General features: G+C 39.3%; 1 protein-coding gene across 4 annotated transcripts in view; it reads right to left on the minus strand.

Annotated features, from left to right (window-relative positions):
• Positions 1-17489, minus strand: part of sema3fb (sema domain, immunoglobulin domain (Ig), short basic domain, secreted, (semaphorin) 3Fb) — a 48362-nt gene extending 30873 nt beyond the window's left edge. For 2 of the 4 annotated variants that reach the window (XM_079483302.1, XM_079483301.1), the window contains exons 1-2: positions 17096-17410; positions 14754-14904 (exon numbers count right to left, since the gene is read on the minus strand). In XM_079483302.1, coding sequence (XP_079339428.1) covers positions 14754-14865 — 112 coding nt within the window. In that variant the 5' untranslated portion in view covers positions 14866-14904; positions 17096-17410. Of the gene's footprint in view, positions 1-14753; positions 14905-17095 lie in introns of all 4 variants that reach the window. The other 2 variants (XM_079483303.1, XM_079483304.1) reach the window with 2 other exon arrangements.
• Between the last annotated feature and the right edge of the window lie 833 nt (positions 17490-18322).

The following is an 18322-nucleotide window of genomic DNA, read 5'->3' on the forward strand; positions in this document are numbered from 1 at the left end:
TAGAGTTATCCGTTTTTCAAATATACTCTAATATAATGACAAAAATAATTCTCCGCTTGTTAAAAAGATGAGCACACATCTTTTAAACATAATATATGAACATGTATTTGCATTTATAGTATTTATTATACATCTAAGTAAATCATGTAAATAATATATATTTATATAAATATATGTATATAAATATTAATCACACTTAAATAAAACATGCACTATATAACATATATAAATAAACAAGAATAGTTTTGTCTGTTTAAAAACTGCATTCAAAACAATAAATAAAGGAAATAATTTTGTACATTGAAGTAAAGGAAACTTTTGAAATAAAAGGAAGAGTCATATGAGATACAAATAATCTAGCAAAAGTTTTAACCACCACGATACATTCTTTCATACAAATAAGTCATCAGCTTTATTAGAAACCCATCATTAGTCAGAGGAAACATAATTCAGTCCTACAATCTCATATTTAACTTCACATCACTAAACACACTAAAATTTAAACAATACCCATTCAACTGAACTCAACTAAATTCAGCCAGAAACAGTTAACCTTGGTTGGCCCTGTCAGCCATCCCAAAACAAATGCCCCGACTCATAAACCTCCAACCCCTGAGGCTTAAGTCTTGCACGTTTGAGGTGAAAGATAAACAGTGAGGGAAAAGACTGACAGTGCAATAAATTAACACCATCTAAGGAGCTTGTGTATCTCTCCCATCTTTCCCCTACCGGCCATTTTAACCTCCACAAAGCCACGAACCTGTCAGAGCTCATTCCGGCTACATGACTGACAGATGAAACGCCCAATCATGCTTGACTGGCAGGCAGGACATCCTAAACCGTGACCTTACTGTCGACCTTTCACCCCAGCAGTCAGGTTGCCAGACGTAAGGTTGAGAGAACGTTTCAAGTTAGCGTCTCGGTTAACAAGAAAATATTGAAATTCAACCATGCAGGGTTCCTGTCTCATACCGAGCTTTTAATCTATAGACATTCACCTCGGTGTAAGGTTTTCGAACATCTGACACTCATAGAAACAATCAACGAGCCAATATGTGGTGAAAAAGTCAAAGACTTTCAATTAAAAGTGTACTACGATATATAATGAAGTACCTATGGGTAAGATTCCCCAAAGCCCATTGAGATCCAGCGGAGGGGAAAATTAGAGGCGTTTGGAAATCTTGGAGGCGACGATCTCTCTATCTGGATCTCTGGTCACGGTTCAGCAAGATCAAGTGAAGAAGAACCTCCCTCTTTCTCACACTCTTTTGTGGGCTCCAGGTTTTTGAGAATTAAGCATAAAATAAGCGTAACCGGCTCCATTGAGCATGCCCTCTTGTTCATGGAACGAGATTAATGAAATTCCCACACAGTGCCAAAGTGAACAAATGCCTACCATCACTGTGTTAGCCATTAATATGGCTTGTTATTGTTGGCTCGGTTTTGACAACAAAAGACAAAGAGCCTCATAAAAATTTCCATCACAACGCTAATAAAAAGAGGCCATGTCAAGGTAATTGGTGGGACTGACTGCTGTCAAACTAAGTAGCATTGGAAATCTAAACAACTATGAAATAAGAGTCATGATCCTTGATCAATATTGACAAGATCAAGAAAAAAGAGAAACTCTCTGCACTAAACCTGAAATCTCCAAAGTGATCTTCGAAGGTGATATCAGCAAAGCCGCCAGCCGCATCGACTTGTAATCTGTTTTACTCTTTTCATGTTAACATCTTGGCTACATCCATCAGTCAAGATAGCTGTGCACAAAGTGGAAGTTTCTCTGAAGGCTGGGTAATATGCTAATCTGATTTGGGTAAGAGCCAATGATGTTTGTTGTTTTTCAAGCCTTTCCTTTCCAGCTCTTTCAAAGATAACTGTGAGCTACAACACAGAAAAAAAGAAACGGAGAGAGAAAGAGAGGGGGAGAATAAAGACAGAGGGAGGGAAAGAGGGAGCGGGAGAGGCGCCACCCCATGATGTTCAGCAGAAAACATTTTAATTGCTTCGGCAATTAAGCAAGACGAGTCAAAAGCCGAGCACGTCTGAAAACTCCCCGCAGCAAGACGTTAATCTGCTTCCTCGGGCAAACTGTTCCTCAATGGAAAACACGGCAAAAGAAAATCTCACCAAGAAATTAATAATGAGACAATGAAGGCACACAAACGTTCTGTCAAAACTGAAATATGTGCATTAACAAGGTGTTACGGGTTAAGATCTGTTTTATTAAGAAGATATACTCGGGAACTATTGCTGGCAAAAGTAACGTATTATATGTAAAAACCTTCTCCCACTATGCAGGATGCATTTAAGAGCAGTTGTCAAATTTAAATTGAAACCAAATGAACCTCCGAGTCGTGTTAAAATATTTAAACATGGAAGGATTTCACATATGAATTTCACCTGTAAAGTTAAATTGGCCCTACTCAGCCAAGGTGTCATGAAAACACACGAATCGGCTGCTTTAAACGTGCGTATTACAAATGAGCGAGAGAATTAAGGCTAGCCTTAACAGATCGAGTTTGTGGATGTTGGCTATGGATCCTAAATTCAAGCTATTCCAAGAGAGCTCAAATGTGCCATTATGACACTTCTGTATACAGATCAAATACAACCTAGCCATAACATTAACTCTACAAAATGTAATGAAAGACCTAAAAAGGAAACGATTTTTGGTCTGAGGATTTCAATGAAGATATCACGGCTGCTGCCGTGCACTCACACACATGCTACATACACACAGATCTGGATGGTACATTAGAGAGAGGGGAATGATATCGGTCTCCAACATCTTGTTCAGGAGATTACAGCATAAAGCATTTCATTAAAGGGATTAAGCGGTAATTTAATCCTCCGTGGATTCACTGCGGGATCAAGATTATGGAATAAAAAAAGAGCTTTTGGCTGAACATCTTTAAACTGTCATTTGCTTAAGCATTTATACAATATAAAGCTTACGTTTCTCCAAACATGTGACAGCTAAACTTTGTGATGTGACTGTTTTGTCAGTGAATGTTATTCTACAGAAAACACAAAATCAATCCTAACCAAAAACAACTTTATAATCTAAATTAATTTCTCAATTTAACATTCTCTTTTCAAAAGCTGTTTTTAAGTTAAAGACTTAGGATTTATAAAATCTGTTTTGAAGCATCCACTTTTACTCCTGAAGATGTGAGAAATTACTAGTACAACTACTATATCCACATAATGGCCATTTTTGTAAAAGAAAAGATGCCTTGTAGACAACTTTGTAAGATGTAAACACTGATCAAGAGCACTTGCTGTTTCCCTTTCATGTATGGCATTCTTAATACTTACCATTACATACATTTATTAATTTTGCAGACGCTTTTATCCAAAGCAGGAGGATTAAAGATGGAGTAAGCAAGGGAGAGAATGAACAATTGTTTTTTTACAAGACATAAGACAGACCTGTTTTATTTGACTAGGCAATTTTTTTGACAAACCAATAACTGTCTGTCTTGTGTCTTGAAAAAAAGACACTGTTTAGCGTGTTGACAAAACATACACTCCTACTTGTAAGTCGCTTAGGATAAAAGCGTCTGCCAAATTAATAAATGTATGTAAAGGTAAGTATTAAAAATGCAATAAATGAAAGAGAAAGCGGAAATGCTTCTGGACCAGTGTTAACATGTCTTACAAAGTTGTCTACAAGGCATTTTATCTTCTTTTAAATGGCCATTATGTGGATATAGTATTTATATTAGTAATGTCTCACATCTTCAGGAGTATAAGTGGATGCTTCAAAACAGATTTTATAAATCCTAAATCTTTAACTTGTCTTCAAAAACAGCATTAAATTTGCATTTATTTGACTTACCAATAACTATGAAAAAACAGCTCAAAACAAAGTTGTGAAGGATCCTGGTGCTCGGGTGGAGGCTGGCAGTTCATTCCCTCACGGGGGAACCGAATGAGTTAAAGTGATGGAACAACCAGGCGTCGCTCATTTTCAGACCGAAGATGATGGGAGGGGATGTAGACCTGAAGTACTTACACATATAATCTTAAAGATATTCAATCTTATCAATTAAAAGCACGTTCATACAGACTATGGGAGAAAACCGCTCTTGTTCAAATCAAAACAAGAAATGGGTGAACTCTAAATCAGGTCGGCCTCCGACTGAGAAAAGATCTCCCCCAGAACCTGAAGTCTAATCCAAAACAAACCTCCTTTTCAGCGTATGGCCGAGCCATTAAAAAGCTTGACTGGAAACAATACACTCACCTTCTGAGAAAAGCATATTGAATCCTAAGAAACGTACAAACTTAAATTGACAAGTTTTAAAAGCATCACGCTTTCCGCTCCTTTCTGTGACCTCTCACGCTCGGTCTGACAGTCACATGTGATGTGATGCACATTATACAGTTCACACAGCTGGACATTTGTTAACATCGGATTGTAACAACCACAGCATAGGCGATCCATCCAGCTGCATTTGGAGTTTCAACGTGCAGTCACTTCTGTCAGATGGACTAAAGCGGGACGAGGACCTTGGCTAAAGCGGACCGGCACAGGATTTGTGATTTTTCCTGAATTCTAATGAAATGCCATAAATCAGAGCAGACGATGCTTGTTAACGTTTCCTCTCGGCTATTAGAAGGGCTCTGCTGATGCCAGCTTCACAGCTTCCAGTCATTTGTTAGTTTTTCCAGGCAGCTGCCACATGACCTTGAGAGGGCCACATGCTGCCCAAATGTGCCCTGATCACGGAGCAGGCTTTCTGCTTCATCTAAGAGATTTACATGGAAAACCTGATATAAAAATAAACATGTATGCATCCTTCTGTCATACTTTCTATATATATGCGTCAGCACATACATTTATCCAAAGCAAGTATATAATATAAAATACTTGAATGAGCTGACCTCTAAAATTCGACCATAATCGAGAGATCATAAAGAAAGTGTATAAACATGTTCTACTGGAAGTCTTGAGCTTAAGCTAAACCAGATATAGAGCACACCAACACAAACCCATGAATAAACCATGACCTTTAAAGGAGTTCCTCTGACATCATTTCCCCTTGAGTGTCGTTATCTGTTGAATCTCTGCTCATCCATGATCTGCTAATTAGTTACAATCAATTACAGCCGCTCAGTTCTGCATCACCGTGCTGCTATTTTACTCCATGTATTATGAATAAAGGCTGTATGGTTATAGGTCAAATGATAATCACAGTTATTTTGCTCAAAATTGTAATCACTATTAATAACCATGACTATTCTGTCAGTTTAGCATTGGAGATAGATATAAATGTGCTAGTGCAAGTTTGTGCATATACGTGTGAATGTGCAGTAAGGGTTTAAGCAGCAACAACAACAACAAAAAAGTTATATTATGTGGCCCAAACGTAACTTCCGGTAAACCTATTCAAGAATCAATAACTTGAGTAGTTCTAATTTAATGTACAGTAACATTTATATAAATGAATACTAATATGAAATACATTTTTATTATACTAGCCAGACCGATAACCAAACACAGACCAGAAGTTAACATCGGGCCAGGTGCATGTGTCCCATGACACGGTTTATACACTTCATGTATAAACAAAACAAATGTAGTTATTTGTCGCTTTTACAGGTACCTTTCATAAAGGAAAGAAAAAGTAAGTGTAGCCAATGTCTCTACTGTAGCTAGGACCAGTTGACATTATTATTTCGGTCTGGGGAGTTGAAATGTTGCAATGGGTCTCACATTTCTCCAAACATGAGGACATACAGTATCTGACACCCTTGAACTTGATGCAACATGCGAGTAATGACGGAAAAAGTCTTTCTGAAAGTGTTGGAGTGTTTAAACAGCCCACCATCATCACTCCAGCTGTTCAGCCCGCTAATTGATGCCGTTATTACTCATTTCGTACAGAAAATAAACCAAAAGAAGTGGGTGATGACATTCACAATCCCTTGGTAATGGTCACACGCTCACACGTTCACACAAACGCAATCCCTCTGAGTCAGGACGTGTTCTTAATGGGAGCTTGAATAAAAACCACGGCTTACGCGCACATCTGGAGCGCAGCCTGATTATACACTTGCTTCACGGCACCCAAGAGTCACGACCACACGTCCATTCGGCAGCTCGGTATCGTACTGTGTGGATGATAAATTCTAAACATGTCCAGACGGGACGCGAAGAAAACTGAGGCATCAACCTTTGGGTCTAGGGGGAAATCTGACACCGACTGTATCCCCATCCTGGACAACCGCACAAACACACAGCACAGCACAGGGAGCGGACAGACTCAGAGGGCGTGCAAATCAAACTCCTGCCCCCTTCTGTGCATTAACCCTCTCTCGCTGCGTGCATGCGAGTCTATTGCAGTCTTCTCTCTTGCACTCAACCCACGTTTGTCTTTTCCACAAAAAAGGACATGCAAATGCACCGTTTCCCCTCTTCTCTGGGAAACGCCACGGGGCGCTGGGATAGAGAAATGAAACAAAGTCGCTGTGATGCATGCGGCAAAGTGGCAATAAAGTATTCATTAACAGCCATTCAGACGCTAAGCGAGGCGACAAGTGGTCGAGTTAAGAAGTTAAACAGAGACTTTATGCGCTAAAACCTCCCCTGGGCTTATATATTTACAAAACAAAGGAGCTCCATTGACGGGTCCTGCGGTGCGGTGCACCTTGCTCGGGGGGAGACGGGCTCGTGCAAATGGGACGCAGAATCAAGAGCGTTTACCTAAAGAGCGGCCTCACTTTGATGTCAGAGGAGTGGGTAAACAAATACGCACAGGCAAGATTAGCATTTGAAGGACTTAAATGAGTAGATATTGGACCTCTCTAAAGAATTCCTTTAAACTGTATTTCATGCACATGCTGTATGACTTTCTTTCTTTTGCAGACACAAAAGAAGATATTTTGAAGAACGTTGGTAACCAAACAACATTTGCTCCTATTGACTTTCATTGTATGGACAGAACACAAAACCCCTCTTTTGTGTTTCACTAAAGAAAGTAAGCTAAACAGGTTTAACAACACGAGGGTGAACAAATGACGACGTCATTTTTATTTTTGTGTGAATCCCTTGTGTGAATCAACAATTTCCATATATAGCACAACTTCTGCATTCTTTATAAACGTATGCTTATTGTGTGCTTCAAAGTGTGTGTGTGTGTGTGTGTGTGTGTGTGTGTGTGTGTGTGGCACTCATTGATGGCAAAATAATGGCCCAATGCCAGTCACAAGCCCACCCCCAGGTCTCCCAGAACGTGAATGAACTGTTGTGAATGGAACGATGAACCCACACAAATACCCTCTTCCCACTCACGCCCGCTCGCCCGCCTTATGGGATGAAGTGCGGGGGCAAGACGCACCACAAGGACCACAATACGCCCCCCACTCCTGACCAATTCCACAGCCCGCAGGGAACTTGAACAGTTATTGTGGTCACAAAGCCAAACCTCCAACCTTTTCCACCAGGAAGAGGGGTGGGATGTGGGTGAAGGGTTAATGGTAAAGAAGGAGGGCCTGGCACGGCTTCAATAAGAGCAGATGAGAGCTCATCTCCTTCCATGACAATTGCCACCCACCCGAAAAGCACGCAGTGTCGGGTGACCGAAGAATGCAAATCAGCATCTCAATGAGGGCATCAAAGACTCTTGAAGAAGGGGCAGATGAGGAGTTCCTCTTTGGAGGACACTTTACAAACGTTGTGTCATCTCCGCACCCATGGTTGAAATTGAAGGAACATGTTAAGGAAGGTGAAAGAACATTTGAAATTGTGAACAAATTATAGATGCCTGTATGATATTATTACAATTCAAAGGTACGAAGTAAGTAATGAAGATAGACAGATCTAGTGAAAGCATTGATAAATGACTGACACTTTGCTGATTAATGATGCTGAGCTCATTAAATACAGCTTCTCTCGACCCCAACCCACGGAGGGGTCAGACCCTCTCCACATCATCTCTGGAGGGTGTTTACAAAATTACGGAACAGCTCTCGGGAAACAGACTCGAGAACTGGGTTGTGGTGAAGAACTTATAATAGCATATGTTCTGCTCGACAGTTCACAAGTGATACGCTTTGTTTATCATGTAGATGTTATGGAATGATTTTTGGTCCTGTTCATATCTACAGTACAAACTCAACAGATGTGAAAAATCTAAGCACACAATTCAATGAGTTTCGAAGCGTTTAATTTTATGCGTTTCAGAGAATAAGAGCCAAGCCATAGACTTCCACTAAAACCCGAGCCATATCTACAGACTTGAAGAAATAGTTCAGGGGAATAAAAAAAGCCCTTATAATCGATACAATCCTTATGCCATCCCAGATGTACATTGTAAAAACAAAAGTTCTCAAGCTGTGTTCTTCACATCAATGCCAAAGGAGTATCATTTTTTTCACTAAAATAGTCAATTGTTCTTAAAATAACCATTTCTTTCTTAGGTTTTTATTTAAAGAAACCTTAAAAGACAAAAATGTTCTTCTAAGTCAATGTTTAGCATCTTTATTCCGTCCTGCTTGGTTACTTTACATTCTCTTAGAGATTACCATAAGATTTTTTTTTCAAAATTCCCTTTTAGAATTCCATTTGTTTTAAATTGCAATTGAGAAACAAATAATGTTGAATTTATATTCAACTCCGCAGACACAGTAACTGCTGATCAGCCCTGTGGTGGCTGTTAGCCAATGCCCTGGTCAAGACCCAATTAACTCTATTTACGTCTATTTTCCACACAAACACGCACAACACGTGTCTGTCACACACTCTTAATCCAACTGGACCATCATTCCATTCGACACTTTAATCTGAGAACATTAGCATTAAATCTAAATATACTCTGTGTACGGTTGAATTCAGGGGCACATGCGTTTATTTTCAATATTTGAGTATTTGCTTAGGTTTCTTAGACCTCTATAACCAACTACTGTACTGTATAATGCAGCCATTTGATTTAGTTTAAGTCATAGTTCACTTTAAAATAAACGACAATTTACGTTAATTTATTAAGGATACATTAACATTTCATTGAGAATTTTGACTAATGACAATTCTTCTCATCTAAAATGTGCTCTGGAAACATAACTATCTGTTTTCATGGGAATTAGGCTACTTTTATTTGCTAAATATATGGCTAATACAATACAATACAATACAAGCCCTGCTGCCACCCCAAGAATTCTGAATATTATACCTTCCTGAGAATACCCCGTCAACACATCAGATGTGAGGAGACAAAGAGAGAAAGTCACAGACAGCAAGTCCAAATTCTTATTGCTGCAGTTTTGCAACACATCAGACAAGAGGACTGGAATAAACTTGAATAAATTTAGCTGACAGTCACCGATAATTTCTGTCCCCTCAACAGTAATAAACACTTCAGCAAGCAAAATCTGGAGAGTACAAGAAGGAAAATACTGATTTTATTCTCTCCAGGTGCTCGCAATCACATACACATCAACCTCTAGCATCTGCGAACCGACCATCAGTAACTGCTGTGGAACACACAAACAGATCTATGTGCACAACCCAAGACGGAATGAGGACCACCCATGTGACATCTAAAATGCAGTTGCACAGCCACATGTCATATCCCACAATTCCAGCGTCACACAACAGGGAGATCTTCCTCTCTTTCTCTCTCTCTCTCTCTCTACACTCGAGTTGAACCTGCTGACCTGAAGCTCATGTGAAAGGGCGTGATAATCCACTGACCTCACTCCCAACGTTCGCGATGCATGCTCTGGTTTGTGAGGGGTTTTAAATGTCCAGCTGCTGTTATGTCCATGCGCAGACTGATGAGATTCAAACGGGATGCATTACAATGCAGCTGCAGGGATTACGGCAGAGATCGGTGGGAACCCTGAGCTCATCATCATATCACTTTAGATTACTCAATCACGTCGACTGGTGCAGTCAGATACACTACAGAGAATGTGGGTCAAAACGACAAGGAGAAATAAAAACACAAAGGTCATATTTTATATTCCTCTGCTATCAAGTGGCTTAAGCAAGGGTGTTAGAATTAGTGACAAACTATTGTTTTATTCAATTCTCAGAACACCAACTATAGTTTCAAAGCATATTCAGACATATAAAATCAATGATTAGATAAAGTTTTAATCATCAACCAACTGCATTATTGTTAGATACCTTCAACCAACTCAAGGTCTTCAGAACGACTCTTTTTACCTGTTTACGTGCCAGCAAGTTCGTGCTACCTATCTTTATCAACAGCAGCTATTTTAATACCAGGACTATGACCTGGCCCATTTTGCGTGTGAAGGGCAGAAACACCCTCGCAGGGTTAATGCTCTCCCTGTTTGGAATGCCAAAGGCCCTTAAAGTAGATCTGAGCGTCCTGAAACCTGAAGAGCCTCTGAGGAAATGATTTAGCCATTAAGAAGAATCTCCTTCTCTCCATCTCTTTTCTTCTTATCGTGCATCTGTCTATTCATCCGCTACAGATCCCTTCTTGCGATCTGCTTGCAAACTCAGGTCTGAGCGATCTTTACCTTCCCAAACACAATAAGTCCAGTGTTCCTCTTCTGAAAACCGGATACTTTAAGACCTGGAGAACAAATCATCCTCAACTGACTTCATTTCAAATGACCTGATTTAACATGACAGTTCGCAAGGATTGGATGTCGTTCGACACGTATTTGAAGGACAAAAGTAATCACTGTCAAATGGGATGTTTTCAAGAGTAATGTGAAATTGTCAAATGTACAAGCGGCAAGCAAGAGTTGTTAGGTTGGGTAATCCATAAATATTCTAACTTGCCTATAAACTGTCCATATGCGGTAATGTTTTTGACCATAAAAGTGCTCTTTCCTGGCTGGCATACATACGGGTAATGGGCTGAGCACATCAATTATACTGTATTACAGCTATATTTGTTATTGCTGTATTGGCTGTAAATGCCAATGAGACGTGTAATGTTCACGAGCGCTCCGGCCAAAACCTCACGCCTCAAAACCCACTGCTGCTATTTTAAGAAATTAAAAGTGTTAGCGGACAAATATGAGCGCCACACGTTTAGGATACAGAGGTTAACCGAATAAGCAAAAACATGCTGTGGTATTGGGTTTCATTTATTGCACAGAATTTGATGGACAAAACTGATGTCTGTTAATGCAGGAATACAAAATACTTTACTAGCATAAGAAAAGACTAAAACATTTAATAGAAATGTTCATAGTGTCTATTTAAATGAAAGATAAAATAAAGTATGCACACTTCAGGCGACTTATTCGGAAGAATGTTGGTTAACGAACTATGGAGGTACCCATTCACTTATATTATACAGACACAAAACCAATGACAATGGGCACTATTGCTGTTCGGTTACCAACTTTCTTTAAAATGTATTTTGTGTTCTGCAGAAGAAAGTTATACAAGTTTGACAAGAGGCTGAATAAATGATGACAGATGTTTTTTCTACAGGTAATCTAAACTGCAATGACGTTTTCAACAATAAAAACGAAAATGTTTCCTCCCGAATAACATCCTCCATGACCCCAAACCAAAGCATATTTCATGTCATTAAAAGCTTTGTTGGCTATGAAGTAAACTTTGAGCCCTGGTATTGCAGCACAACAGAGTGAACTCAAAGGTGCCACCCATCTCCTTGAGAATGTGTCTTCTCTTTAACCCTATCCTGAACAAGACTTATTCTGATCACCGTCTTGGCCACGGCTTTGAGCCAGCGTGAGGGGGTAACGCCAGACCAAACACTCTGTGGGGTGTACGAGTGTGTGTGTGCAGTTAAAGGGGCCGATAACCCCCTGGAGGTTGGTTGGCGACAGAGATTCCTATGGCTTTAAATCAATTGTGCATGCTGGTTCACCTTTCAGTCTCACCTTTGTGATGCGTGCTATGGTGAGGAATTGGTTTCATTAGGATAAATCACACACTTAAACATTGGACAAGCTTTTATCCTTTTGTTGAAATTGTAGACGATAACCCCAGTTGCTTCAAAATTAACCGTGCATACAGCACAAACAAAAACGGATGTCTGGATGCAATCACCTGAAAATGTATCGTCACCGTATCAGTGACACTTCGGTCACCATGCTAATCCATTTCTACACCAGACCAAACAGGATTGGATTTCTCCTAAACCTGATATGGAAAGGTACCACACATCTGCCTCTGGTTTGGAAGCCCTCACCATTGGCATCACAGGAAGTTTGCCCAGGGGAGCGTGCACAACGAGGGGGGAAGGAAGTTGTGAAGCTCAAAGAACAATTAAGATGTTTTCAATTTACTCTCCGAGTGGGTTAAGGCCGCTTTACTAGAAAAGTGAGCCCCACTCGTGTGAGGGGTCACAACTCCTGACCCCTAAAGTGGGTTGACAGAGCAAATCGATTTGGAATGGCATCGTAGACTGTCGGACGCAAACCTCTTGTTACAACGGCAAACATATCAACTTAACGACAAAAATAGGTTCAGTTTAGCCGTATTTATGAGTCCCAAAATTCTTAAATTATAGCATTGTAAAGTGGAAAGCAAACCTAAAGGTGATAACTTTTTTAAAACCAGTCGACTTTCTGACATGACTTAATGAAACCTAGAGGGGTTGGGTTTTACATCTTGAAAACTTCGGAAGTGGTTAAATGATCATATAATGTGTTTGGACCGATCTCATATGAGATGAGAAGTTTGTACGTCTGGTACCGTGTGTGGTTTTGACATTAATTAGCACATTCCTGTTTGTTCTGCGAGGCGTTATGAAGGGAAAACAGTTGGCCTGCACTTTGGGTGGACGGCAGGTGCTGTCTTATGATGAGGTTTGCGCTCGCTCTCCAAACCAATTAAAAGACCCAAATGTGTGATTGGCTCAGGACCTCTGTGGCTGCAAAACCCAAACTGCTGCGACCAACCTAACAGCACAAAAACAGGCAAGCAAGCAATGCATCAGCTTTTCTTGACAAACACAACTATAAATCCAGTCTCTCGGACGGAAAAGATAGATTACCCCAAAACAAAAAATCTGATCATTAGGTTTTCACTCTCATGTTTCTCCAAACCTGTATGCCATTATTTTTCCCCATGAACAAAAAAAACGCTTAGGTCTCTTGATTGGTTTGGAGAGCGGTAGGCTTCCAAGCAACAAAAGTGCTATAAAATGACAAATATACAACGTTTGCCATGGCTTTCGTTGTAGAAATGTGACAATCACAAATGTAATTTTTGCAATTTACTGTATTTTCTACATAAAGTCATCTTACACAATGTAAAGAATAAAAACTTGATATATTTAATAGTAGTAGATTAAGGCCAAAGATGGAAATTGTAATGAAATTAATATTTGAAATTGAAATCAAACTTCGATGTTCAATTTTGAGACTTCAGTCTAGTTTTCACAGACTGGGTCATACAGAAAATGATCTGTCAATATTCTTATCTGCAAAAATTCCAAAAAAAATGAACGATGAACACAGGTGAGTAAATAATAATAATTAAATTCTCATTTTTACATGACCTATTTCTTTAACCATATTAGATCGCCTATAGCTAAATACAGTACCTTACATTAAAAACCCAGTTTGTACATTGCAGAACTTTCTAATCAAAGACTGCGAGCCGTGTAATGGGCGTTCACAGACATGAAGCGGGTTCCAGCGTCTCACAGCGCCAAATGAGAGACCAATATTTCTAAATCCTTCAAAAATGACTGGATCTACAAACATGCTCAGTGGAGTGTTAAATCCATCTTGATTAAAGCGGAAAAAGCCTTGAATACGAACTGCCCCGGTCTCCGTAATTAAGTCTGCCAGTGCATTCTGGTCTGAGCTTGGCAAACAGTCGTATATCCTGCTCCTTGATCTCAAACATCTAATCGTAGACCTGATCTCCAGCAGTGCAGACCCGCTGCGTATTGATGTGCATGGCTGATCTAGACAATCTATCTCTAGACTGAATTTTTAATAATATGAGCCTCCCATATTATGACTCTATGCATTGACATTGCAATATATCTTACTCATATTGGTTCATACGTCTAATTTTTGTTTTGCCATTGAAATTTGGTGTAAAAGAGGCCAGGCTTTGTAATTCGAATGAGTGAAAATGACTGCAATTTTCCAGACTGCTTTCCAAAACTAGTGGACTGGAACTAGTCAACCATTGTTGTATTATGAACCACAGACTTCAAAAGGTTCACTTAACGGCAAAACACTACCTGGAATATGTATTTTATGGACAATATTCACTATGTGTACTCTATATATCTGTGGAAATCAGTCCCTGAAGGCTCATCTGAAATTATTTCCTCTCCTGCTTTTCATCTGCTATTGGTTATTTCAGAAATGTGCTTAAATACATACTACTGAAATAACTGACGAAGCATGTTCAGTGTTCTGTACATTTTTGTGACCCATGTTGAAGGTTAGGAATGATGTTATTACATCACTTGTTTGTGTTTTTAATTACTCTGACAAAGAATGAAAGCGGATGCAGCTGGATTTAAAATAAACCAACGTTTAACGGCAAAGCCATTAGAGGCGCACCGACAGTTTCCACTCATTCAGCGTTGTCTGCTGAACTGAAGAATCCGTCTACGCTGTACATTTACGTGAACCCAAAACATTTCACCGCCTGCGCTCATTTATCAACTCATCAAATTCATTCATGAAAACCAGAAGGTACCGTGTGGGAAAATTATATTCCAGAACGTCTGCACGGTTCATCAGAAACCACAGGCCCAGACACAAAAAACAAAAGAGCAGTTATAAGAGTCAAAAAGAATTATGCATGCACTTACCTTTGAAGGACAGATAGACCCGGGGGGCATTCTGAGGGTCATTTTCCAAACCCAATGTCAGGACACATAGAGCCAGGAGAATCTGGACTACCCAAGGACTCTCCAGCAGCATGGTGCATCCGTTCAGGCCCGACACGATTCACAAAGGTCACTGAAAAAAACACAATACTCTCAGTTTCATAAACTTCATAACAGAAACAGACGATACAAATAAAGATATTTATTCTAGTTTATTTCTGTCATTTGATCATCTTACTAAGCAGCCACGATCCAGTTTAACAAGTTAAACATTATAATGCATGCCATGTATCATAAATCCACAGCAATATGTCACAAACAAGACTTTCACCCATATACGTTCCAGAGAATTTTAAATGTAAATGTTTTAACTCTGTGATCCGGTGCGCTTTAATAAAAGAATGTAGGAGGCCCTGTACAGTAAACACTTCACCCAAAAACAGGGTTTTGGTTACATTTGTTTGAAACATACAGTAAAGGGATATTCCCCACAGGAGGCAGTTGACAAAGCTCAGTGCCGTCACATACTCCATCTCTTTCAGATGGAGAAGAACAAGCCTGCCACCCATAGAGGGGCCGCGCTCACGTTGCTGAAGGCTGATGTGACATTAACCTTAAAACCCTAATTCTGCGCGGAGATAGTTGAATCAACGTTACCAACCCCACAGTACTGGCATTCATCACGGCTGTAAACCTGATGCGTTTTAAAAAGCAGTGCTGGTGGAAGACGAGTCGTCCAAAAAAACACTGCCGAGCGTTTATGATTGGAAGCAGCTGTTTAAACCTCAGCTATTTGAAGGCAATTTGTTAACTGTCCCGCTGTTTATCTAAATTCTCTGCCTCTTTACCTCACACAAGCCAGTGAAATTAAACAACAATTATATGGACACAAGTGCACAGACACACATTCTCACAAATACACAGAGAGAATTGGACCATACATGCACCAAAGCTTGCTGTTTTAAATACATCCGTAAAGACACTTTATGCAGTGGCTAGTGAATTTGTGGGATCATAGCATACTTTTGAGTTTAAAGTCTCTTTCATTTCAATTTATTTTTTAAAAAACAGCTCTAAGTTTAAAAATGATTGGTTTTCAAATATTCTGCATTTATTCAGAGTATTCCGATATAATAAACTTATTTTATTGCACTTTATTAAATATACAAACTATTTGAATGGATCTAGTAGGCTATTTTATGACACGTTGGACTCCTAATAAATAAATTAGATTAGCAACTAATCAAACTTTCCACAATGCACGCAGTTATTCTAATGCTAAACACTTTGAACAAAAAAAGCACACTGCAGAAGTGCATGATCCACTTTTATCTGATATAACGTAATAAAGCTCCCATGTACACATTAGCTTGCATCTTTTAACAAAGCTGAAAGACTCAGAACTCAATGGACTTAAAATGAACTCTTCTGTACTTGGCTTCATTCCACTTTTCTAGAACATGTTAAGAGTTAACAACTTTAAAGTCTCTTGACTGAGAGATCTGGATATTTTTCAACACGATCATTCGCTCTTATTTTCTACATGTATTGTCAGAGTGTCATTTGTGTCTTATCATAAAGCCACTGCACATGTTATGCACCCTGGTTTTTAAAGTGTATTCGGTCTCGTTCCCTGCCACCCAGGCGAGAATTGGAAATAAACAACATTGACTTAAGTGGCTATTGTGCAGCTAGTTTATATAGAGATGTAAACACGCTGTGCCAGCGCGGATATAATCTTTAATGTTTGAAGAACAGAAGGAACTGAAATGAAAACAGAAGATGAGTCCGAAGTGAAGAAATTACGCAGAAAGAAATATCGCACGATTTAGGAGTCGTTTTGTATGCAGTAATATTGTGATATTGCGCGCAATTCCAGAAAGCCTGCATATTTTCTTTACCGAATAAATATATTATAAAGTATCATAAGAGGGACAACAAACAATACGCGCAATTCTTAAATGAGATTTGCGCGTTACAGTTTTCATATGCGCCAACAAATCATGAAGACGATTAACGTCGTCATTCATTTTGCCCCATTTGACTGATGGGAAATCCATTATTATGACAACACAGGCAGGAGATAAAAAAAACACAGTAAATCCAAATAGTCTAGAAATACAATTTGTGCGTAAAAGTGTCCCGCAATGAAACAATCCTATGCAAATGCGCTTTCCACCAAATTAACCTTGGCTTCACTACAGTTTAAACACGATATCTGTAGTAAAACAATGGCCATACAAATGAAAATCAATAAAGAAAAGACATATATACTATAATAAAACCATCACAACTGTGACATAAAATACGTGCATGCGTTTTACCTGACTGCTCCAAACTGCCCAAAGAAACTTTGAGTCCAGGAGTGAATACAATGAAACGCAGTTGAGTTCTCTGTAGCCTATATGTCCCAGAAGTTATAGTCCTATAGTGAGCACCTGAGCGCGGGGTGCTTCCTATCTATTATAGGTTTCATCTGGTACAATTGTTATAAAATCCGTTTGATATTGGTCTAAGATGCGTCATGGAAGCGTAAAAGCCACTGACAACTCCGCGTTCTTCTTCAGCGCGAGGAATATCCCCAAAGACAAGCACCCTTCTGAGTCCACGCGTTCTCTCGCCCTGACTGCTGCTCATACAGCTTGGCAGGTGGATGCAATGTCCGTCATTTGCATGTGGCACGCCCACGGGGCGGGGATTTCACCTTGGAGCGCCACCCCTTCACCGCAACTGCTGTTATCTTTGAAGCGCCGTGTAGTCGACTCGAGTGGTCCACTAAGGACTGTGGTGAATCATGTACCTTTTCATTACTGTAGGTTAAAGAAACTTAGTAGTTATTCACGACAATGATGATTTCATAAAACCATTTTTTCCTAAAATAATGTTCCTTCAAACTAATATTCTTATACATCTATCTTGGCCAAAACTATTTATATTTTGTCATAAGATACATTATTCATATTTGCAATTTCAACATGATTTTGTGTTGATATTTTGCGTTTGTTTAAATTTAAACTGTTTCGTTGTGACAACTTTAACTTACCCCATATAAAGTATCTGCCATCGAAGTAAAAAGTGTGAAAGTAAAGACTCTTAAAACAAATTCACTTTAAGGTTTGCATGCGCATCCGTTGTGTTGTGAGGGCAGTGGAAATTTCCCATGACCAAAAATGCATTTGTTTACATATTAAAGGTCAGAACATGAGAATATTGTGCAAAATATGAGAGGCTTTTAAACTGCAACAATTTCCCTAAATGGACTGCAGCAGTGACTCCCATGAAACTTTCTGTACTTTGAAAATCAGTATTGTGACTTGAGTTTGTGACAGTAAAATCATTTCCAGTTTTTCTGCTTCTCACAAACAGGTTTTCATTTTGATGAATAAGCAATTATTTAGGCATTAACAGTTTAAAGCCTTAGGTTTAGTTTGTACATGACCGTTTTGCAATAAAATCTTTCTCCGACTTTGCGCTGTCTCTGAGAAAGGAACGAGGCATTATTTTCTTTGATATTAGCGATGTAACACATGCAGAGACGACAACATTCATCT

This window comes from Barbatula barbatula (assembly GCF_947034865.1).
Source record: "Barbatula barbatula genome assembly, chromosome: 20".
Classification (NCBI taxonomy): domain Eukaryota; kingdom Metazoa; phylum Chordata; class Actinopteri; order Cypriniformes; family Nemacheilidae; genus Barbatula; species Barbatula barbatula.